The sequence below is a fragment of the Carassius gibelio genome, chromosome B2 (assembly GCF_023724105.1).
Source record: "Carassius gibelio isolate Cgi1373 ecotype wild population from Czech Republic chromosome B2, carGib1.2-hapl.c, whole genome shotgun sequence".
In the NCBI taxonomy this organism is placed as follows: Eukaryota; Metazoa; Chordata; class Actinopteri; order Cypriniformes; family Cyprinidae; genus Carassius; species Carassius gibelio.
Window position 1 is genome coordinate 31580549 of NC_068397.1, and position 26549 is coordinate 31607097.

General features: G+C 37.9%; 1 protein-coding gene across 2 annotated transcripts in view; it reads left to right on the forward strand.

Moving 5' to 3' along the window:
- LOC127951405 (receptor-type tyrosine-protein phosphatase mu) overlaps positions 1–26549 on the forward strand; it is a 142864-nt gene that overhangs the window by 83029 nt on the left and 33286 nt on the right. The window contains exons 12-20 of one of the 2 annotated variants that reach the window (XM_052549279.1): positions 8113–8389; positions 12838–12874; positions 13252–13326; positions 14513–14648; positions 17361–17390; positions 20316–20467; positions 21435–21509; positions 21714–21740; positions 25867–26081. In XM_052549279.1, the coding sequence (XP_052405239.1) occupies positions 8113–8389; positions 12838–12874; positions 13252–13326; positions 14513–14648; positions 17361–17390; positions 20316–20467; positions 21435–21509; positions 21714–21740; positions 25867–26081 (1024 nt within the window). The remainder of the gene's footprint in view (positions 1–8112; positions 8390–12837; positions 12875–13251; positions 13327–14512; positions 14649–17360; positions 17391–20315; positions 20468–21434; positions 21510–21713; positions 21741–25866; positions 26082–26549) is intronic. The other variant, XM_052549280.1, reaches the window with a different exon arrangement.

The window sequence follows — 26549 nt, forward strand, 5'->3', positions numbered from 1 at the left end:
AAGAATAGAGCATACCAGAAAGGGAGCACCCCTGTCTAATACCTCTGCAGGCTTTAAAAGGAGCACACAAACCACCGTTAACCTTGAGAATGCTCTGAACGTCACTATAGAGAACTTTCACCTGATCTATAAAGGTTTTGCAAAAACCAAAGGCTTCCAGAACTCTCCATAAATAAGTGTGCTCAACGCGATCAAAGGCTTTCTCTTGATCTAATGATATAAGGCCATAATCTAGATTTAGCCTCTTAGAGACATCAAGAAGGTCACGAATCAGAAAAACATTATCAAAAATTGACCTCCCGGGGACGCAGTATGTCTGATCAGGATGAATTACCTGGTCCATAACCTCTGCCAATCGATTTGCTAAGACCTTAGAGAGCAGCTTGTAGTCGCCACACAGGAGGGAGACCGGTCGCCAGCACCTGATGTCCGTCAGATCACCCTTCTTGGGTAGGAGAGTCAGGACCGCTCTGCGGCAACTCAATGGCAGAAACCCTCCGGCTAAACTGTCATTCAGTACCTCTAGCAAGTCCTCTCCAATCTCTGACCAAAGGGACTTATAAAAGTCAACAGGCAGACCATCAATCCCTGGTGCTTTTCCCAGCGCCATACCTTGGAGGGCTTTAACCAGTTCCTCCATGGTCACAGCACCTGAGATCTTTGCGTTGACTTCCTCCGCCACTTGAGGAAGATTTTTAAAAAAAGCACTGTCACACCTATAATCTGGACTCAGTTCATTTTTATATAAAGACTCATAAAAATTAGCTGCTCTCTTACAGATATCCTTAGGGTCAGTTAACAATGCTCCAGATTCAGACCGTAAGGCATGAATAACTCTATTCTGCCCATTTTTCTTTTCCAAGCTAAAGAAAAACCTTGATGGTACATCCATTTCATTTATGCTTAGAAAACGTGACCTGACCAGAGCACCCTGCGTTTTAAGCCCTAAAAGGTCAGATAGCTGAGTCGTCTTATTTTTTATAAGAGACTCCACCTCAGGCAAGTGAGCCAATTCTTGCAATTTTAAAATATCAGTCTCTAAGGAGCTCAAACTCAGGGTTACCTCTCTAGTGACGTTCTGAGAGTATTGTTGACATAGTTGCTCTATCTGGACTTTCCCAAAGTCCCACCATTGCTGCAGTGTTCTAAAAGAATTCTTTGTAGTTTTAAACATGCTCCAAAAATATTTAAAACTTTCCCTAAAACACTTGTCATCCAATAAAGTGGTATTTAAGTGCCAATAGGCACTCTTTGGCTTGATAGAATTAAAACAGATACCACACTGCACCATACTATGATCTGAAAGACCCGATGGAATAATAAAACAGCTCTCAACAATACTCCCATGATGTTTAAAAACATAAAACTTATCCAGTCTTGCTAAAGAAATAGTGTTACCACGAACATGAGACCAAGTGTATTGCCTTTGCTCTCCATTAAGCTGCCTCCAAATATCAATTAATTCATGTGTTTTTTTTAACTGAACAAGACGCTGACGTGAGGGTACATGAGGTTCCACATGATTTCTGTCCAGATTAGACTCTGTGCAATTAAAATCACCACCCAAAATTAAATACTCGTCATCAGCAACATTTTGTAAGATAGAAGACAAAGTACTTAAAAAAAGCATTCTCTCAACAGCTGAAGTTGGTATATACACACAAATAAAAACAAAGACAACATTTTCAAAAGAGGCTCTTACTTTTAAAAGTCTACCTTTAATAACCTCTTCAACCTGATAAGAGTGTGGGCTGAAACCCTTAGCGAAGAGAACAGCGACTCCACCACTAATTGTGGTATTGTGACTTAGAACAGCAACCCCATTCCATTCCACTGCCCAATCAGCAGCATTAATAACATCAGTATGTGTCTCTTGTAACAGCATAACATCAATTTTTTTCTGATGAATTATTTCAAATAATGCTGCTCTTTTATACATATCTCTGGCACCATTCACATTCAGAGTAGCAACATTAACGTGACACATGCTTAAAGAAAAGAAAAAAAAGAAAAACAATGTCCACAAAAAAACCCCACTAAAAGCCATGGAATTAGGTTTCCCCCCTATCCTCATTACTACGCTCAGAGTTAAGTTTCCTCACTATTTTTTTTAACCTGTAGACCTCTTTATTTGTAAAGGATCCCTCCATCATGAAAGCCTTAGTATTCTCAACAAACTGCTCTGTATTAGGAAAAAATTCATCAATGCACACACCCCTCTTATTCTTAGTAGCTCTAAGAAACAGTTTAATATCATCAACCTCGTAATGACCAGAAAAATCACTCTGAGAAAGACAAACACTTGAATCAGATGATGTACTATCACTTTCCGTATCTTCATACAACTCACTTTTATCTGATTTTTTTGCGTGTCTATCAATCCCAGTTCTACCAGGCTTCCTCCTCTTTAACGGGACTTTAAAATCTGCCTGCACCGTTTCCACTGGAATGACGTCACCTACGCTCTCCACAGCAGGCTGCAGCTCAACATCGAGAGCATCGTTTAAATGCTTCTCCGTCTCAATAACGGCTCCCCCCTCCTGAACATTAGACACAACTAATGTAACATCAGAAACTGTGCTTTCAGGCGCAGGTTCTTCAGTTACAGCGATCGCAGGAACACCATCACTTCTATCCTCTGAGATTTGTAACCCTGTCGCTGACTCACCCGGAGTCTCGTCAACCGGCTCCGTTTCAGCACTAAGGACATCGCTTCTGACGTCACCACCACCTGACACATTGGTTGAATTTTTCCCGGGACAATCACGAATTAAATGATTAGTTTGTCCACAACTAAAACATCTCATGTTTCCCGATGTCACGTAAATGATGTAATCATAGTCATCCGCCCGAAAGTGCAAAGACAGATCCATATCAGCATCATCATTCACTACCATGTAGACAAACCGCCTAAATGAAACGACATGCTTCAATAAAGGCGATCCGCCACCGATAGGGATCTTTTTAATGGGAGAGACAAGTTTTCCATAGCGAGACAAAGCCTTACCTAGTATCTCATCACTTAAAAACGGCGGTACATTAGATAGCGTGACTTTCTTTGAAGGTGTTGACAGCGGAAGTACAGCATTAAACAGATCATCAATAACTATTCCTGCCTCAACTAATTCATTAGCCTTTTCAACAGTACTGAGAAATACCACAGTGGCATTATTCATCCTGGAGGCAGACATAATGTTTTCATGTCCAACTACCTCTCCCACTGCAAGACAGCACTTCTCTACACTAACCGCGGACGCCACTTTCACGCCATGACGCCGGGTCAATGAACCCAAACAACACCGTGTGTGTGGGGCCGTCATGCTCCCGGTAAGGTGGCACGCGGCCCAAAACAACTACAAAAAAAAAAAAAAAACCCAAATCGCACAAAAAAAAAACAATCAAACGAAAGATCAGAAAAAAAGCCAGAAAGAAAAAAAATTAGATTTACTCAGACTCACCGAAGAGCTCTCACCCACACGCTCTGCACACTCACGCTCGCACCGGAAGTGAAAGTGAAAGTGAGAAAGAGAGAGAGAGACACACACACACACACACACAGAGAGAGAGAGAGAGAGACACACACAGAGACACACATGCAGACACAGAGAGAGAGACACAGACACATACACAGAGAGAGACACACACACACACAGACACACACACAGAGAGAGAGACACACACAGAGACACAGAGAGAGAGAGAGAGAGAGAGAGAGAGACACACACAGAGACACACACACACGCAGAGATATATACACGCAGAAACACACACAGACACAGAGACACACACACACAGAGACACAGAGACACACACACACACACACACACACACACACATAGAGACACACACACGCAGAGACACATACACACACACAGACACAGAGAGACACACTCACGCACACAGAGAGAGAGACACACACACACACACACACACACACATAGAGACACACACACGCAGAGACACATACACACACACAGACACAGAGAGACACACTCACGCACACAGAGAGAGAGACACACACACACACACACACACAGACACAGAGAGACACACATTCACACACACAGAGACACGCACACACAGAGACACAGAGACACACACACACACACACACACACACAGACACAGAGAGACACACATTCACACACACAGAGACACACACATGCAGAGACACACACACACACACACACAGACACAGAGAGACACACATTCACACACACAGAGACACACACATGCAGACACACACACACACACAGACACAGAGAGACACACATTCACACACACAGAGACACACACATGCAGAGACACACACACACACACACAGAGACACAGAGAGACACACATTCACACACACAGAGACACAGAGACACGCACACACGTGTAATTGGGATGATTTCTGAAGATCATGTGACACTGAAGACTGGAGGAATGATGCTGAAAATACAGCGGAGCATCACAGAAATACATTACACTTTAACACAGATTCACACAGAACACAGATGCTTTACATTAGAATAATATTTCACTGTTTTTACTTTATTGCAACTTTGTGAACAGAAGAGACTTCTCTCAAAACAGAATAAACGTAATCTGTACCTGTATACATTATTGATGTCTGCACACTTCATCCGTCCGCGTCAGCGTCGTCTCGTGCAGAGATGTGATATTAAACACACGTCAGTCTGGATCTGATCTACACCCTAGTGAGTCCACTACAGAAGCAGCAAAGACACTGTTCTAGAAAGAATACTTACTTAGCATTATTACATATCTAACAATGATAATATTACACTGCCTTGTTTTCCAGATAAAACGTCAAAACATCTTTGAAACAGGATGCAGCTGCATTAGAAGCAACACTTTATTTATATCTGTGTGTATTTCAACTCAATGCACTGCTAGAGTTTCTTTCAGTGAATGTTTTATTAAGTCAGTTTGATTCTTACAGACGACATATCAGTTCTCAGATCTCTGCCTAGTTAGTAGACAACAGATCAGCACACTAGTTCAGTTCCAGTTTCTGAATCATATTTACATTAATAATATTAAATGTCAATAAACTAAGAATTAAGTTGACGTTTTTGTATCTTGTTAACATTTATTTTATTTCAAGTGAGCAAGGGTTCAGTTCAGATTCTTGCAGATGTCAGGTCAGTTTCCAGATCACTCACTCACAAGGCTGCATTGTTTTGTGCTGCCTAGTTAGTAGAGAAGCGATCAGTGCATTAATGATGGAGAGACAGACAGGTGATGTGTTTCTGATGCAGGCGATGGTCAGTCAGTGGTCAGTGATTGGGACAGAGCCGCTGGACTGACGGACTCTAATTGGTGTCAGACTGACTCACAACACACACTAACACACTAACACACTCACAACACACACTAACACACTCACAACACACACTAACACACACAACACACCAACACACACTATAGCAGATATCAGTCACCATACATGAGCAATAAACAGCTGAACCCTGAGACCAGCTGAGACTGGATTTAACAGCTATTTGTGAATACTAGGGTCATTATGTTTATGTTTATAATATCTCCATGTCTTATAGTCACATTGATCCAATGAGGAAGTGTTTTCATGAGACTGGGGGGGGGTCTTGCAAGGCTAGTTCTTTTTTACTATTTTCTTCAAAAACTGTCACTGTTTGGGACGTTCAAAAAGAATGAAATGCCAGAGAAGTTTCCTTAATTGTGTACATTTCGATGACATGTTTTGCACTGTATGGATCCGCTGCAGGGACAGTTTCTAGAGTGTGTTTATCTCCTTGTTTTGTTTCTAGTTTCATAATTATTTTAATATTTTAAAACCCCTCAAACTGCTAAAAATGCCCACTACTGATGTACGTGTACAAGTCTATGAAACCTCCTTTACAACAAACGCTCGAGTCAATCCTGTGTCTGGCTGGAGAAGTGTGTTTTTTGGGGGCTGTTAGTCGTTTGGGCTCCTTGTGGAGTGCAAATGTTTTATGTATTTGGGAATGGTGAGAGAGAGAGAGAGAGAGAGAGAGAGAGAGAGAGAGAGAGAGAGAGAGAGAGTGTGTTTGCTTCTAGGTCTGTATTGTCCTCTAATCATCCAATATTCTGTTAAATAGCCTGCATAGCACTTCATCTTTTATAACATGGGATTTTGACTAAACCTGTGTCCTGCAGCACAGAAGCAGTCATCAGTGTCACAGACGGATATTTGTAGAAATACACAACAATACATTATGTGAGTCACAATTATACATTTCTCTTTTATTCCAAAAATCATTAGGATATTAGATAAAGATGTTCCATGAAGATATTTAGTTCATCTCCTACCGTAAGTATATCTAAAGGTAATGTTTGATTGGTAATGTGCAGTGCTGAGAGCTTGGTTTGAAGGTGAATGAGCTGGTTCTGGAGTGATCAGTGTAATGTGATGTAAAGATCACGTGTGTGTCTTCAGATCAAAGTCACGCTTCACACCGGTCACCGCTGACGTCTGCATGCTGTCGGCGATCTGCGTTTGGCCCCGGGACACACTCACACACACATACACACACACACACACACACGCACACACACACGCACACAGACACACACGCACACAAACACACACACACACACACACCGACACACACACACAGACACACACACACACACACACAGACACACACAGACACTCACACACACGCACACACACACACACGCACACACACACACACACACAGACAGACACACACACACAGACACACACACACTCACACACGCACTCTCTCACACTCACTTACACACTCACTCACACACACACACACACACAGACACACACACACACACACACTCTCTGTCTCTCTCTCTCTCTCTCTCTCTCTCACACACAGACAGACACACACAGACACACACACACACACACACACACACTCTCTCTCTCTCACACAGACACACACACACACACTCTCACACACTCACTTACACACTCACACACACACACACACACACTCACACTCTCTCACACACTCACACTCACTCACACACACGCACTCTCTCTCACACATACACTCTCTCACACACTCACTCACACACACACACTCTCTCACAAACACACTCTCTCACACACACACTCTCACACAGACACACACACACAGGAGCTTCTGTTCTTCTCTCAGAAATAAAGCTGAATTAATGCAGAATAATAAGTGGCTGAAGAAGATTCTGCGTTTCCACAGTAACAGCAGCGAGAGGAACATTACGAGCTCAGATGTGGAAATACACACACACTTATTCAAACACACACACACACGTTTGTTTCTGTGAATTGTGTGGACTTTCTCTAGACTTCTATTACTCTCATGCGTTCCCCTGACCAGCGGTTTTCACACTGGGGTGTGTGAGATGATGGAGGGGGTACGGGAACAAACCTCTGAGTTTTGGCATTTATTGAATTCTACCCCAACTTGTAGATAGATTGAACAGCAGCGTGATGTGCTAAAGCAGCGTATTCAGCAGCATCTTCAAGCAGCAGTGAGGCTCTGATTTGCCCTTTGACCTCTGAACTCTGACCTGAGTGTGCGATCAGCTGTTAATTAACTTCCCCTCTCACCTGTGCTGGCTCTCATTGGCTTAAATCATTTATCACATGATATTTCATCTCCAAACTGAAGGACTGGCCGAGATCGCCGTTACCCAGCATGCCGCTGGGCAGTGATGTATTCAAATAATATCACAGCGTTTGTTCTGTATTAATAATTTCCTATGAAAATGATGCTCAAACTAAATACGAGTGTGATCTGTATGTACCCACAGATACGTATAATATATAATACACACATAAAAAGTTCCAAAAATATACATATTTCAACTTATTTTACTGTACTGTTATTATTATGCCAATATAATTATGTATTTTTGTACTTTTTTTTTTAAACAAACTCATATAAAATATATTTATATATATCTTCTGTAAATTAGAAATCTTAAAAAAAAAAAAAAAAAAAAATTAAAATAGAAATCTTGTGTAACATTAGGAATGTCTTTACTGTCACTTTTGATCAGCTGAATGCATCGCTGATGAATGCATGCAGTATCTGTGTGGTCTGTAGTATGCAGTATGCAGTGATGCAGTGCTCTGTCTCAGTGTGTATCAGGTGGTTGTGGAGGAGGAGCGTCCTCGAAGGGCTCGTGGAGGTGACGTGGAGATCCTGCGCTGTTATCCACTGCCGGTTCACTATCAGAACGCCAGCATGCTGAACTCTCAGTACTACTACAGCGCTGAGTTCCCCTCCGCAGGCGTCTCACAGCTGCAGACCTTCACCATCGGAGACAACCGAACCTACGGAGGATACTGGAACGCCCCGCTGCTTCCTCACAAGAGCTACAGCATCTACTATCAGGCCGTCAGCGCTGCCAACGGGGTACATGCATCCACCCCATCAGTCTGAACCCATACAGAGCTGACCAGAACGATCAGAACACTAGTGTCTCCACAGCTCTTCTGGATCCAGTCTGTCTCAGTGTGTCTGTTTCTTCATGTCACTACTCAAATCAGTGTTTGCAAATGTAAACTGATATTTCCTACTGACACACTACAGCAAAAGATAGATATAACTGACTGAAAACATTTTTAGCTGCTGAAAATACTAGTCTTCGAATCATTTTGGCCACCAGTAAACTAAAGCTATATTAAAAATCGTTACTTAAAATAAACTAAACATTAAATAAAAATTTAATTAAATATACAAAATTAATTATAAATTTAAATTCATTTCCAAACTATTAGTTAGTTCCACAATGCAAAAAATAAAATAAAAAAATAATAATAATATAAATATAATGTATATAATTTTATTTAAATATTTTTTTTTTTTTTTTATGAAGATACATTTATTTGGAATATTTTTTTTTCAAAGTTTTTTACATTTTTCTTTATACAATTCTGGATTATTTGAGTGAATGTAAATGCGAGAGGTACTGAGCTCAGAATCAACTTCAGATGCACTTTAAAACCCTAAATTATGTGACGTTGCATTTCCTAAGAAAGTTAATAATTTATTTATTTGCATGCCAAAACTGTTTTTTTATTTGCATTTGGCACCTATTCACTGCAAAAATAAATAAAAAATAAGAAAGAAAGATTTTTTTCATCAGTATCTCTGTCTTGTTTTCCAGCATTAAATATCCTTAAATCAAAATGTAAGATTTACTGAAGAAACAAATGACTATCAAATCTCTCCTTCTGAGAAATTTATCAAAAATTATGTGATTTTATTTTTAAAACCAGAAAAATATTTGCCAGTGTAGTCAGAAAAATACTTTTGTTTTCTCTTTGAATTAAGCTATTTCTGATCTCATTGGCGGATATTTGCTTTAGTTTAAAGCATAACTTCATTTTCATGCATTTTTCAGATCACAACATTATCTTAAGTCATTCTGCTTCTCCAGTAAATGCATCTTGATTTTAGGATATTTAGATATGTGTGCTGGAAAGCCAGACCAAATACTGCATAATGAAATCATTTTTGCAGTGTTGAATGATAATCTGGGACGCTGTGGGAGACACAGAGAGAGATTGAGAGTCAAGACCGCATCGAGCGCTTCAGATATTCAGGCGTTGAGTGGCTCTCGATGAAGATGATAATTGTGGGTAAAACAGAGAGCGGAGGTGAAGAGAGTCCCTCCGGACGCCTTGACCTCGACCCACGTCTTCAGAAACACACGGAAGAGGAGGTCAGGGAACAGCTTTCACTCAGAAAACCCTCTGCGTATAGAGCCATGTTTCTCGAAGGATTTTGATTGACACACGCTTTGATTTAAAGAGGATTCTTTAGGGTCTTCATGAAAAGTCTACAACATACTTTGGTTAAAATTTCTCAATGGTAGTGTAAAACAACACCCTTTTTACCTTTTCAGAGCTGTTCACAGAGCAAACCGTTTCGGTGCATGTCTCTTTAAATGCTAATGAGCTCTGCTGACCCCGCCCCCCTCTTCTGTAGGATGCTCTGCAATAACTCATCTTCTTAGTATTTTCGACTTTCTAGTACAAATGTATAAACATTCTTGAATCAAGATTAATTTACTTGACAGTTAAAATGAAGAAGATAAAAATGTTGTTTGTTTTTGCTTAAAACGAGCTAAAATATCTGGCAGTGAGGCAAGAAAGATAATCTTGTTTAGCCTTTGATTACTTTTCTTACCCCATTGGTAGATATTTTTGCTCTGTTTAAAATTTTGGTCTTTTTTCTTCTTTTTTTTTTAGCAAACAAGACTTAATATTTTCTTTTAAATAGCTAGATGAATGTTTGTTTATGTTGTGGAGAGTCTGGTTCAGCAGGTCAAAGGTCGTTCTTAGGCTCTAATGGACAGCTGAAGGTGGAAGGGTGTGTTTAAATGCCACCGAACAGTGTAAGACAAGCTGAAGAACACTCAAGACTTACTGAGAAACATAAAAGTTGCTGAGATGTTCAGGGCTCTTCTTAATAAGAGTTTGTCTAATTTTCCAGTTAAAGCCTCTAAAATTCCTTAAAAGAAGATCAGTTGACTGCATTAGATATTAAGCCTAGTTTTCTGAGAAATGTGTTTCTAGTAATTTTTTGACACTTTTTTAAAAACAAGTGAACAAATCTGCATTGCATTGAAGATACAGGCTATGAAAACAACTCCTAATATGCTATGCAGTTTTGCTTCTCAAGTAAATTTGTGTTTTTATTTTTTATACATATACAGATATTTTGTAGGAAATTTACTTAATTAAAATTAATTAACATCCCATTTTTGCAGGTTGTATGTGTGATTTATGTGATATTTATGGGATGTTACGCTTCCTAGGCAGTTGCTAGGGAATTGTTACACTGCTGCACAGGTTATGGTTGTTGCTATGGTGTTGTTAGGCTGTTCTGAAAAGGTGATAGTGTGTTGCACAGGTTCTGGTGGTTGCTAAGGTACTGGTAGGTTGTTCTGGATGTATGCTAGGCAGTTGCTATTCGATTGGGTGCAAGGGTGTTGCTAGGGCATTGCTAGATCGCTGCACATGTTCTACGGTTGCTAGGTTGTCCAGGATAAGTGCCAGGGTGTTGTTAGGGCATTGTTGGATTTCCCACATATTATGTGGTTACTAGGGTGTTGCTAGGTTGTTCTGGATGGTTGCTAGGGCGTTGTTAGGCAGTTTTAGGCTGTTGCACAGGTTCTGGGGTTGCTAGGTTGTTCTGGATGGGTGCTAGGGTGTTGTTAGGGTATTGTTAGTCTGTTCCATAGGTTCTGTGGTTGCTAGGGTGTTGCTAGGTTGTTCTGGATGGGTGCTAGGGTGTTGTTAGGGTATTGTTAGTCTGTTCCATAGGTTATGTGGTTGCTAGGGTGTTGCTATGTTGTTCTGGATAGGTGCTAGGGTGTTGTTAGGTTATTGTTAGATTGTTGCACATGTTCTAGGGTTGCTAGGGTATTGCTAGGTTGTTCTGGATGGGTGCTAGGGTGTTGTTAGGGTATTGTTAGTCTGTTCCATAGGTTCTGTGGTTTCTAGGGTGTTGCTAGGTTGTTCTGGATGGGTGCTTGGGTGTTGTTAGGGTATTGTAAGACTGTTGCACAGTTTCTAGGGTTGCTAGGGTGTTGCTAGGTTGTTCTGGATGGGTGCTAGGGTGTTGTTAGGGTATTGTTAAATTGTTGCACAGGTTCTGTGGTTGCTAGGGCATTAACAAAGTGTTCTGAATCGCTACCTTTGTGTTGCTAGGTGGTTGTTGGGCTGTTTAGAAAGACCGAAATGATGGTGGTAATTTGAACAGATGTAGTTTGAAAGCTCTAGCAAGAGTTTCAGTCTTTTGAAACAATGTTTATATGCAATAACGGTACGCTGGCTTTGATAAACTGACAGAACTAGAGAGCACATCAGTCGGCATATTAAAAAGAACATCAGTAATAAAGCAGAACACAGTGCTTTGTTGTTAGTGTTTGTGTAGCTGAAGACTGATGTCAGACGTTAGTTTGATTACAGGCAGTAAAGAGAGTCGTGCTCCAGGTGCTCGTACTGAACGCTCACATACAGCATTCAGCTGAAATGCACTTTTAATGCTGCAGCTGCTTAGCAGGCATAGAAAATATATCAGCATATACATCACTGGAGTCGTGCAGCAGCAGAACCAGTTACTGGACTGTTTTCATTCTGCTGACAAGAGTAAAACATTACTTACTCCTGTAGAAAACACTGAACCTCATCAGTGTACACCACAGATGGCTGATGCACTTGTTACTGTACGACCATCAACAGAATGTTGGTAGAATTTAATTTATTAATATTATATTATATTATATTATATTATATTATATTATATTATATTATATTATATTATATTATATTATATTATATTATAATTTATAATAATAATAACAGCTTTTTAATTAATATTATAATCATTATAATAAATGTTTATTATTATTTGTATCATTATTATTACATTTTATACTACTGTAAAAGCTCTGAAAATGTTCTATTAATAGTAGTAGTAGTCTTGTTGTTACCATAAATAATAATAATATTAATACTACTACTACTAATTATTACTATAAACATTATTATTGTTGCTGTTGTTGTTGTTGTTATATTTATATGGAGCCTTTCCGGAGTTAAAAATGTTTTACAGTAGTGAAAAAGATTACATAGACAAGGAACATTCAGTGGGAAAGTGCATATTTACACAATTAAGCATATAAAATAATATAAACTTAATTAGGATTATAATTTTATATTCAAAAAAGGTTTTTTTAGCACAATAATTTTAGACAATCATAGAAGTATCAATCAATATTTGCACAACATTTATTTGTTCTATTGAATCATTCAGATGTTTGATACTTTGTTTATATTTTTGTTTTTCAGGAGACAAAAATTGACTGTGTGCGTGTCGCTACCAAAGGTAGGCATTCTAACCTGTGCAAGCAGACAGTGAAAAAGTGATTAATTTAACACGTAACATAATGCATGTAATCAGCATGACGCAGCAGTGGCTGACTGAACAGATGCTGTCAGGTTTCTGAAATGCTTCACATGCATCACGTGTCCAGTCAATGCTATTAACCTTGTAAACATGCAAATAAGAACATTAACCCAAGATTAATTACTAACCCAGGGTAAAGTAAGAGCAGTGTGAGACGAGAGACGTGAGTGTGTCTGAAGATGAAGCTGTTGAGTGAGTGTTGTGCAGGTTTTCAGTAACGGCTTGTTTTCTCTCTCTCTCTCTCTCTCTCTCTCTCTCTCTCTCTCACACACACACACGCACACACACACTTGCAGCCGCTATCTTGGTGACGCAGCTCACCACTCCTTACGTTCGCATCGCTCCGGCCGCTGGAGACGGTCAGCTAACAGGTCAGAGACACACTTTCTCTTTCTCTAACATAATCTTAAGCACTGATGACATCATCTTGTCAAGTTTTATTACATTTTTTTTGACCAATCAGTTCTCTAGGATTAATGATATTTTAGTATTGTTGATAGTTTTTATTGATATGTTGCTCTTTCTTCATCGTTTTGATTTAATTAAAAAATTAATCAAATTTTTGTTGCATGGTTATAATTAAATTTTTAATATGTCTATATAATTTTTATTCATTTTATATCAGTTTTACTTTTCGTTATTTTAGTACTTTAAGTTAAACCAAATAAAAATGCTAAATGTTGCTCTAGTAAGTAGGTGAAGTAAAATAAGTTTAAGGTTTTTAATTTATTAATTTTTCTTATTTCAAAGTTTTTTTTAATGGTTTAAGTTAACAATAATAATCAAATGAGCCTCCATCAAGCCAGTGTCCTAGTTTAGAAAGAAGTATGTAAAAACAGGAAAGAACTCATCACTCTGCACTTCAGGGTTTTAATGTAATGTATGTAGCTAAAGGTGTATTTAAAGTCTCCGTCAGACGTTTCTTTAAACACACTTCTATCTCTTTCACTTGTCATCACAAACTCTCTCTCTCTCTCTCTGTCATTATCAGACGGATGTGCAGGAGCTGCATTTATTAGATTGTGTGTCATATTCAAGGTTAAAACAGTCCCCAGATTTGTAAGGTTTGATTATATCAGCAGATGAATATGCTTCTTCAGATTCGGTAAAAACACATTCACTGACAAGCAAAGAAAAAAAATGAATTACACGAGAAACACAACTATATTTCCTTTGTTTCCTGCTGAAACAGGAAGTTGAGGATTCTGGCCCGTCCAAATTATGTCATCAGTATTTTGTACATTTTTAACATCTATTTCTGATGCTTTATTTTATTTGATCTTAAACTTTGAATAAATGATTGTGAATGATATATGAACAATCCCCTCAGTAAAAATAAAGATCTACGTTTGGTGTACAGTATGCTAGTGTTACTACAGTGGAGAACAATATTGTAAAGATACATTGTAACTGAAATCTAAAGACACATTGTTTTCGTTCCACTAGTCTGAAATGTTATAGAAGCAAAATAGATCAAAATATGTGAAGTGAAGAAGTGCATGAAGTGTCTCGCTTCATCAATCTCCTGTATGACCTTTGACCTTTGGTTGATCTCAGGTGCGGCGACACACAAACCCAACGCAGTGGAGCCGGAGAAACAGACCGACCACACGGTGAAGATCGCCGGCGTCATCGCAGGAATACTGCTCTTCATCATCATCTTCCTCGGCGTGGTGCTGCTCATGAAGAAACGGTAAGAGCTGAGACACACACACACACACACACACACACATCGGTGTTAAAAACCTGAATCGAATCTAAAAACCTCTCCTTAAATGTGTGAAATTACACTCAAAACATATTTAGGCTTAACTTTAATAATTATGTATTTGAATTGTATTTAAATGTTCTATTCATTCAGAAGACAAGGTTTTAACATAAAGACAAATAAATGTAATCTAATGCTCGTTGATACAGTATCTGTCAGTCACACATTATTGAACGAGATCAAATTTCTGCAATAGTGCAATTAATCTGAAAATGTTTTAAATACACAGTTTCTAGGTTTATATATTTATCATCAAATAATTAATCATATCATTAAATCACACACATTTCAACTGATTGAATATTGCTTGTTCCACAGCTAGTCATATGAACAGATTTATGCATAAATAAATGCATATGATTTTTAAATAAAATCAAATGGATGCCATTCATTTTTGGGAATGCAGCGTTTCATCTGTAGTTTATGTTAAAAATAATTCAAATTCATGAAAATAGTTATATGCAATTGAAATAAATGCTACATTATGTGTTTTGTGCGCATGTAGTACTACAAAAAACATTTTGTAAACTATATTTAGTATGAAATAAATGCTTTTTAAAGGGCTTGACTGATGCTTTTCTCCAAAACGAATTAAATTGCATTCAGTCTTTACGTGTTTTCAGTGCAAGATGAAACTCTGTTATCTGAGTCCTGTGACTGTTATTATAACCTGTGCATTAATATTAACGAGGAAGGAGCAGATGTGTCCAAACTTTCCTCTCATTCACAGTCAGATCAGGACTTTGTGTTTCTGTGGAAAACCGCAGAGAGCCAATCAGATCTTCTGGAGTTTAACCGCAGATATTAATAATAGATTCTCCTCCCGATTTCCACCTGACCTTTCCTCCGAATTGTCAACGCAACACTGCATTATTAGTCTAATTATGTTGATCAGCCTGGTTAAAATGCTGTGTTCTGGTTCATTTGAGTGAGAGCGGTTGAGTAAAGTCATCTGTACGTCATGTGCATGAAGAGACGTGTTTATTTCACACACGCGTGTTCAATAATCCCAAACACCAGATTCACCAGATTTCCCTCCTGGAGAGATGAGCCTTGATCACTCCGTAGACATTTTAATTGAATCCCGTTCAGTATTCAAGCTTTAATCAAATGAACGAGCGTGATTGAATCTCCCGCATCTATTTGGTTTAATTTGCTAAATTAGATTAGAACGCAAGGAGAGCATGCTAATTCCTCATTTAAGGCCGAGCGCATGCTCTGGACGCCGCATCTGATCATTTACTGAGCAAATGTTTTCATATTCCTCTAATCATATCCTGAAAAATTAGGAGATGCTCTGAGGAAGGTGAATTAATGTTGGTTTTATTACTAATGTACAGTGTGCTCTGATTGAGCTTTCACACATGACATCGTCCTCATAAAGACTTATTAATGCACATATTAATGCTCACAGACAGATTATAGATAGATGCAGGTAATCTACCAGTTCATGGTAAGAAAAGAAGTCTCTTCTGCTCACCAGAGCTGCATTTATTTCATCAAAAATACAGTAAAAAGCAAAATATTATTCTAATGGAGAACATCTGTTTTCTGTGTGAATCTGTGTTAAAGTGTAATGTATTTCTGTGATGCTCCGCTGTATTTTCAGCATCATTCCTCCAGTCTTCAGTGTCACATGATCTTCAGAAATCAGAATAATATGATGATTTACTGCTCAAGAAACACATTTCTGATTATTATTATCAGTGTTGAAAATGTTTTTTTTTTTTTTTTTTTTTTTTTTTGTGGAATTATTTTATTCACAGAGGATGCATTAAATTGATCAAAAGTGCCAGTAAAGACATTTACAATATTAGAAAAGAACTCATTTTCAAATAAATGCTGTTCTTTTAAACTTTCTATTCATCTGTGAATCCCTGAAAAATAAAATGTCTTTCCACATAAATGTTGAAAATTCAGCTTTGATCACGGAAATAAATTACACTTGAACAGATATTCACATATAAATATATAAAATAGTTTTATATTTTTATATAAATTTTTACTGTATTTTTTTATCAAATAAATGCAGCCTCTGTGAGCAGAAGAGACTCTTCCAAAACATTAAAATACTGTGTGTGTGTTTGAAACAGCTAATCAAACACACACACACAAACCAAAACGTATTCAGACACCTTCAACATTTCTCACATTATCTCAGTTTATTTGCTGTAGTTTAGACAATGGTAGTAAGATATGAGAAGAACACGTTGATCTTGATGATGTCAGATTAAGAAAGGTAGGTAATGGGTTTGATTGGACAGCGTCAGTTCTGTTGTGTAAAAAGATCTCATTAGCAATTACAGTAAAAACACTTGAGCAAAACAAAGTGTCTGAATCATTTTTACTCCCAAATTTTACTGGAAGTACCTGCACCCATTAGTATAAAACTAGTGTAATATATAAGTCTCCTCTCTGAATGATCTGTGGTTCGAGTGTACTGTATGTACAGTAAGTCACATGACGCTCTGGTTGCTCAGTTGAGTCACATGGGTTCATCTCTCTCTCTCACGAATGCCACCATGTCTGCTTCTGTTCATTCTCGATCGTTTCGTAACATTAATATTTTTTACTTTTTCTTTCCTTCCATCTTCATCCCCCTCCACTGCTTAACCCCTCCACCACTGCACTGGGCAGGAGAACCTATCAGTCCTACACTTACTACCTGTAAGTAACACACCTCTGTACACTGTTGAGCTGCATGACGCTCCGCTCCGCTCCGAGACTCCAGGGCTCCTCAGTCCCAGAGCGTTATCTCGAATTGTTAATACTGCTAATCGATGTGATTCTCCATCATCTGTCTGTGAGCTTTGATTATGATTACTAATGATTCATTTACAGTCGATGTGATTGAGCTTTGTAGCTTATAGATTATTAGAAGAACCACTTTCCCAAGGAAACCTCTCCTTGTTTTCCCGTTGCCCAGCTCAGGGAAGGGGAACCTGCTTTTCCCAAACCTGGAATTACCCTTCATCTCATTAGTCATCATCATCATCATCATCATCATTGTTATTAATTGCAGTCGTCCCATGCTTCTGGCGTTGGCTCCAGTTTTCCTGCATGGTTGATGTTCGTTGCATGAAGTCGAATGAAGTGCGTCATTATCATGATGTTGGTTTAATGAATGCTTGATCTGTGCTGTTTGTTTGTTTGTTTGTTTGTTTGTTGGTCATGCTGAGCTGTTTGTTTGTTTATGTCGGTGGGAATCGAGAACTGGGTTTCTTTCAGACCAGAGCCATTTATAAAAAAAAAAAGACTAGTACCATTCGATGATACTGCGCTGCAGAGAATAAACAGTTTAGCTCTTTTGTGAGATTGAATGCAGCCATAAATTTCGATTTTCAATTTAATTCAATTTAGTTTGTCATTTGTATTAGGTTTAAGTTTTTAATTTTACCTTTCATTTATTTTTTTTATTTCAGTGTTAGAAATAATTTTAGTACTTCAACCCTAACTTGTTTTATTTCAGTAACTGCCATTACAACCGTATAACATTTAAATCTACTTTTATATATATATTTTCAGTTTTCATTTGAATTTTAGTTCAAGTTTGTGCTTTTTCCGTTTTATTCGTTTTATATTTTGTTTTTGTTTTTATTATTTATCTTTTATTTCACTTTTAGTCATTTTAATACATCAACTATGCAACTAAATAATGTTATTTCAGTTAGTGCCAGGGCTTAAGTTTTATATTGAATCTAATATTTTTGTTTATTAGGTTAATAGGTTCCTGTTGAAAATGATTAGAAAAAAAATGATTTGATGATCTAATCAAAAAAATGATTAGAATATTAAGTAAAGATCATGTTCCTTGGGTTAATCTTTCTGGATTTGCTGTAATAAAGTGTGGGATTGTTTGAGGTGTTGTGATTGAGTTAGTGTTTAATTATAGTTCAGTGTCGTGTCTTTAGTCTCTGTTGGCTTTCGCTCATGTGCTGATCCCAGACCAGCGGCACAGCACACATCCCACAATTCCCCACTGTTCCCTGCGTCCGAGTGGCTCTAATGAAGATGCTGGCGTTATAACCTACAATGGGCGCGATTGTGTGTGAGAACACAATTCCCAGCATGCCGTGCAGTTTCATCTGCGGTGTGCCATCTTTCCTCTGCTGGACGCAGTCAATTAGGACAGTGTGTGTGTGTGTGTGTGTGTGTGTGTTTAAAATGGAAATTGAATATGACTTCACATTTGTAAGGCCTTAAAATCTAAAGCTGAAGTTCATATACACTTGTCTAAAAATGCTGGGATAAAAACCACCTGTGCTGGGTTATTTTGTCAACCCAGCGTTGGGTTAATATTGGACAGAACACATGCTGGGTTATTTAACTCAACTATTGTTAAAAAATTACAATATTGCTGTCTTAAAATGGTTTGGAAATTATAAATCACACGCAGAATTACTAGAAGTAGCAGTAATAATCAAAAGAAAGCACCCCCATGGACAAAAATATAAGACCAGATGAATATATTTGGATGAATACAGCAAAGTTTACAATATTACACACCAGGGCCATTGAGAAGGAAAGCTTTTCATTTCCAGGTTTTTAAGCCTTGCCAATTTTAACATTCAAGAAAATGTAAAGCATTCAAGCACAAGACGAACTCAACTAAACGAACCCTGAATTGTTCTCTTTCACATCTTTTTACGCTTGAATTAACACAGACCTCGCCAATTGAAACATTCAAGTGCAAAAAGATGCAAAAGATCTTTGATTACAGCATTGTTAGAGTGTTATGTTTCAGTCTTTCTACAATACGTTACAACATCGACTCTTTGCAGTGATTTGAGAAATGCACCGGTGATTTCTGAGCGTGGGAATTGAATCGAGCTGATGGTTGATGCTCCTGTGGTTTAGTGTGGATAATCTCATGGCGCTCTGCTCATCACTCGTGTCTTCTGCTGATGTTCATGAGCGCCGTTTGGCTTTAATGGAGTTTGTAGTTTGTAAAATCTTGCTGCATCTCCTTGTTCTGTGGTTTGGCTCCGTTTCCAAGAACTCATTGGAAATTACCTGCGGATCCGCTTTGGGAAGTCGAGCCTCGGGCGAGGAAGCACGCGCTAATTTCCCTCCCACGGATTGGCTGAGTAATTTGGCCTCATTTACATTTGCAGATCGTTAGCAGACGAAGGCAGAAGCAGAACTCTATTACAGCACGTTATTCTCAGATCTGCGGCTGTAATCACGGAGAACCGCTGGTTCTTGAGGCTCTTGGTGGGGCATTGATTAAAATGATATTGGGCTTTAATTGGTAGTGTGACTTTGCCATTTTAATAAAGCCCTGATTAGTTTGAGTGCTTTCTCAGAACTGCTCTTTGTTCACTAAAATACATTTGTTGAAATAACCTCTCACCCCTTTCCTCATTTACATTGTTAAAAGCAGAACGTACAATATGGCTGTGTTCACACATGCACAACTTTACTGTTTAAATACATAAATGTAGTATGACACTATGAACTTTTCAAACTATACATTATATATATATATATATATATATATATATATATATATATATATATATCCTGTCAGAGCTGTGGATCAGGTCTCTAATGCTGTCACAGTGTCTTTATCTCTGATGGTGTGGTTTGCAGGAAGCTGGCGAAGAAGCGTAAGGAGACTCTGAGCAGCACGAGACAGGAGATGACCGTGATGGTGAACTCCATGGACAAGAGCTACACGGAGCAGGGGACCAACTGTGATGAAGCGCTTTCATTCATGGACACACACACACTCAACGGACGCTGTGAGGGACACACACACACACACACACACACACACTCAACGGACGCTGTGAGGGACACACACACACACACACACACACACTCAACGGACACTGTGAGGGACACACACACACACTCAATGGACGCTGTGAGGGAAACACACACACACACACTCTTTTTATTAACGAAATGAATGCTTTAATCAAGGATGCATTAAATTGGGGAGATGTCGGAATCTAACCATTTCTCATTTATTAATTTTTCAGAAATACCTGTATATTTAATATAAATATACATAACTATTAAGTTTATATTTATTTTTTTAGTTTTAGTTTTTATTCATTTCCATTGAGTTGTTTTAATGCTCCAGCTTAGTTATTTCACTTACCAAGTGTTTTTCATTTGTTTAGTTATGTGTTAAAGCTGCGGTAGGGAACTTTTGACGCTCTAGCGGTTAATAAACAGAACTGCTTGCGTCTTGCGGAAGAACATCGTAGCCGGAACTACTTCTCTCTGTTTATGTCTATGAAGAATCACAAAGGTACTGGGTTACTCCGCCGCGGTACCCCCGAAGCAATCTAAAATAGTCCGAATATAAACACTTATTATAGGTGCACCCTAGTGATTCAGGACAAGCTAAAAACACGGTTTGGAAAATGGATTCATGGTGTACTCGCTTATTATATACATTTTTCTACATTTTGAACACAAACAAAGTCACGGACCGCAGCTCTGATTGGTTGTTTCTTACCGGGAGTGGTCTATAACTGAAAATGGCAATAGGACCATTTCACAGATTATCTGTCTCATATTCTATTGTCAGGACATAATGACAGGTTTAACAAATAAGTAAAAAATATATTTTTACAAAAGTTACTTACTGCAGCTTTAATAAAATTGCACATATTTAATACATCCTAAATATAACACTTGTTGTATTGTTCTCAGCTTTATGTGTGTGTGAGTGTAATGGTGTTTTTCTGTGTGAAGCCGGATCTTCTCCGTGTTCTCTGACGGTGAAGACCAACACGCTGAGCAGCAGCATCCCAAACACGTATTACCCAGGTAACACACACTCCACACGCGTGTGCACACGGCACAAACACACTCCAGCTCATTCACTGCACACACACCCTCCGTATTCAATCTGTTTGTTTAGAAAAATCAAGTAGCTTTATCATGATTGTAGCAGAAATACTGAAAGCTGATGATTCAGACGGACTAATGTGTGTGTGTGTGTGTGTGTGTGTGTGTGTGTTTCTCCTCCAGACCCCTTCGTTCCCACTGCGATCTTAGGTGAGTCGTGTCTGTGTTTCTTCACGTCATGCTCGTTTGATTTGGGTTGTGTTGCACCTCTCCTTCCATCTGTTGCTTCTCTTCCTTTGGCTTCCGCCTTCACTCCATCCCATCTGTGATGTCATTTCCTGTCTGACATCTCATTTGCATGCACAGACATGTGGACTGATGTGGAGGAGTGGACGCATGATGCTGTAGCTGCACATTCAACACACACGAGTGGAGATGATGCTGAATCCATGTCTTGAATTATATTCGTATACCGTACATACCGTGTAAATGTGGAGACGGTTCTGCGGGGTCGGGATTTTCCCCTTGGGATGTTTTTTGTAGTTTTTGGAGGAGGACGGCTGGATCAGCGTTTCTGTCTGGTTCTTTACATCCACTTCAGTGTTTCTTTGCTTCTCTGCTGTTCTCTCAAATGTTTCTTCTGCCTTCAGCAGCTCTTTCTGACCTACTTGTTTTTCTTTTTCTTATTTTCCGGCTGTTTATTGGTTTATTCTATGATAAAATAGAATAATAAGCAGGTTTTGTCTCATTTTTATGGCACCTCACCCACCCTATTTATCTAAAGCACTCTGTCCCCTAGAGCCGTCCCTCGCAAGGCCTGAGAATTTAATTGAAACATAATGTGATGAAAAATAGGAGTTCAGAGTGGCTTATTAAATATGAATGACTCTTGGCTAACGGCACATGTAAACGATCGCTGGAGCGGGAACAGGTTTACTTTACACAATAAAGCATGGGGAAACAGAAAAACTTCACCTCCGGCACGCGAGGGTTTATGGAGCAGTGATGCTGCTGCTTCAGCACTTCTCAACCGTTAACACCGTAGATGTAGATTTTACACTAGACCTCAAGTATTTATTGTGCAAAAGTCTTAATATTTTATTATAAGTATTATAATATTATTAGAATTAAAAGAAAAATACTTATTCACTATTTATAATTTTTTATAATTTAATGTATTTAATATAGTTGTTTTATTATTTTTATTCATTATATTGAAGTTTTGTTTATTATATTTATTAATTTGCTATAATTGTCATGTATAATTTAATGCATTTATTTTGTATTGTGTCTTTTTTAATTTTGCTAAATATTTGTTTGTTTGTTTATTATAATATTCATTTATAGTTTAATTCATTTAATATATTTCTGTTTAATATTTTTATAGTTTACATTTCAGTTTTATATTTGTATATTTGTATTATTATATTTATTATAATTGTATTTTTTAATTATTTATACATTTATACCGTTTATTATATTTAAATTTTTCTATTTTGCAGTTTATTACAGCAATAGAATTATGTACAGTAGGTAGTTTTTTTTACATTTCAAATTCTAATGAGATGCATGTATTGTCTTTAAGTTGCACAAAACACATCGAGTTCAGCATAGATCATATTTATCTTCCCTGAAGTCATATTTTCGTAGATCCTTTTTGAGAATGAGGTCACGGAATTTTAACAGATGTCGAGTCTGATTGGCCCCCGCGTGACCTTTGACCTCCTCCATGTGTGGCGCCGCTGCTCTGTAGATCTCCATGAAGCGATTGCAATGTTCATCAATTTTATTTGCATTTCTTCTTTTGTTTTGAAACTCATTTTTCAATTTTATTTGCATTTCTTCTTTTTTTTTTTTTTTTTTTACTCATCTCCTTCATTGTGATTTGAGACCCATAACACCCGGATCCCTGATCGCCCTGCGACTGATCAGAGCTCTGCTAGTTCTCTTTGGTGTAATTCTTGCTTAAACCCTGTCTTCTCTCTCTCTCTCTCTCTCTCTCTCTCTCTCTCTCTCCTTTTCTCTTCTCTCTGGCTGTCTCTCGCCCTCTCTCTGTCTCTCGTTTAACCTCTAATGTATCTGCTTAAAAAGTCCCCATTAATGGTAAGTTCATCAGCGTGACAGAGGTTGTGTGTTTTCACTAGAGTCACGTCCCTCTCCCTCCATTGGTGCGTTACAGCATCACTCGACCACCTCATCTTCATCCTCCTCCTCCTCCTCCTCCCATGTGCATCTTCATTGTGTTTGTGCTGTCTTTGCTTTGGCTTGTTGTGCTTTGGTCCGTGTGGTTCTGAGCATCCGTCATCACTCATCCGCTCAGGCTTTGCTGTTGATTGACAGCACCCAGGCCTCATGGCAGATCTCAGATCAGGGCAAAACAGGCACACAGGCTGTGTTTCTCTGAAGTTATAGAGGAAGCATCACGTGATATTTCACGAAGGAATGAACGAGCGGGGCAGTCAATCGATCCCTCCCTCCACATCCACTCATCCACCCTTCCTGCAACGTCGTGTCATGATCATCCATCGCCAATGAATCCAACGCTTTCTTTTACACTGATTGATTGATTATCTGGAAAAATACAGGAAATTAAGGCAAAGACACTTACAGGAGGAACATTGCACTGGTCGAGGTTGAAAAACATGTCTTCGTTCAGACTAGTGGAAAGAAAACATCCAAAATGCACATTATTGCACTTCTTATATCTTAAAAAAAAGATTTTTCTTTACATTAGTGACACTTACAAACACCAAAACTTAGAGTTTTATTCCTCTCTATACTCTGGAGGTTTTTACTGAGGAATTTTCTCATATACACTGATTTATACAAAATCTTACTCCTTAAAACATGGTAAAAATGCAAATAAAATGTCAGGGTTTTTTTTTTTTTTTTTACATTTTAGTAACACTTACAAACACCAAAACTTAGAGGCTTATTCCTATCTATATTCTGAAGATTTTTACTGAGAGATTTGTTCATATATCATTCAAGCTGATTTATACAACATTATACTCATAAAAAATGTGGTAAAAATGCATATATTTAAAGATGCTGAGTTTTTTCTCCACTTCAGCAGCACTTACACACACCAACACTTACAGTTTTATTCCTCTCTATATTCTGGAGGTTTTTACCGAGGGGATTGTTGATATATCATTCACACTGATAAATACAATATTTTATTCCTAGAAACATAGTGAAAATGGATCATTTTCCGTCTGCCAACAGTATTTTCTGGTTTATGCATGATAAAAAGAGAAATCCACAATTACTTCAGTAAAAACCTTAAACTATAATATGTCAACAACATCAAACAAGAATTTTCATCCTGGATTTATCCAGTGTTCAGATCTATTCTCTGCAAATGCATGCAAATTTACTTAAATTTCCATTATTTTCACTTGTAGTGTCTTGCCTGCCTTATTCACAAAGAAAAGTTCAGCCAGAAATGTGCATTATGTCTTTATTTACTTGCGCTCATGTTATTCCAAACCTGTAAGGTGTTACTCTTCTGTTATGTTTCTGCATTTTCTGTGAATGTCAGACTCTCTCTTACATACAGTATCATATACCTGCTGAAAAATGGCTAAAACCATTGTTAGCTGGTTTTAGAGAGGTTTTGACCACTATAGCCAGCAAGATTGGAAGTCCAGCTTAAACCTACATCCAGTTTAAAGACAAGCTTAGGCTGCTTTTTAGAGTTTTTTTGTATTTTTACTTTTTGTTTTACAGAATAAATATTTGATTATTTATATTTATATTACTTATTTGTATTATTTACACATTTTGTATTATAATATGAAGAGTTTATATGCAAAAACAGATTAATAAATTTGTATAATGTTTTATTTTATTTAATTGTGTTAATTAGTTGTATTTTTTATTTATTACTATTTAATCAAAACAACCCATTGCAGTTTGATAATAATTGGAATGCAGGTTAAAACAACAACATTTTGAACAATTTTTTTAACGTATCGTTTTTTGCAAATTAACTCTTCATATATTATATTTTTATTTTATATTATTTGTTTTAATATTATATTGTATTATATTATAATATTATGCATAATTATATTATTACCATTATTTCACATTTTGAAATAACAGCATGCAGGTTTGGAATGGTGTGAATGTGAATAAATGATGACATTTTCATATTTAGTCAAATATGCTTTCAGTTTATTACTACATTTAATCTCATGATTGATTATGGACATTCTTTGAATTCTTTAGGGCTGTTAGGAAGTCACTGTAAAAGGAAGCTTAAGCGTGACGTGTTTGTGACGTTCTTCGGCTTGAAGTCATCGCCAGTGTTTTCTGTCCTGTGTTGCAGATGAGACTCAAACCCTGACCAGTGACACCAGCAGCCTGGTGCAGTCTCACACACACACACACTCGTCACACACACACTCTCTGCACAAGCGCGAGGCCGTGGACGTGCCGTACCACACGGGTCAGCTTCATCCGGCCATCCGTGTGGCCGACCTTCTGCAGCACATCACGCAGATGAAGTGTGCCGAGGGCTACGGCTTCAAAGAGGAGTACGAGGTAAGAGCTCATCCATCCCATCATCCTCAGCAGTGTTGGGGAGAGTTACTTTGAAAAGTAATGCATTACAATATTGTGTTACTCACTAAAAATGTCATTACTTTGTTACTTTTTATGGAAAGTAATGTTGCGCTACTTTTGAGTTACTTTTTAAATCAGGGCAGAACTTTTTATATATATTTCTCTTATTTCATATATTTTAATTATTGCAGGTTTGTATAATAATGTGAGTAAACCTGTTCATATTTAGTCTAGAACTACAGTGAGATCATGTTCACACACAACACTCTGCACTGACTCCTGATCTCTGTCTCCATGGCAACACCAGAGCTGTCACTCAACACATAACTGGAGTTAATTATTTGAAGAAATAACTCTGATATTTCCTTCTGAATCAAACAATAGTGTGTTACTTTACTTGTGTTTCTTGTAATGCATTACCCCCAACACTGTTCCTCACTGCCGCTC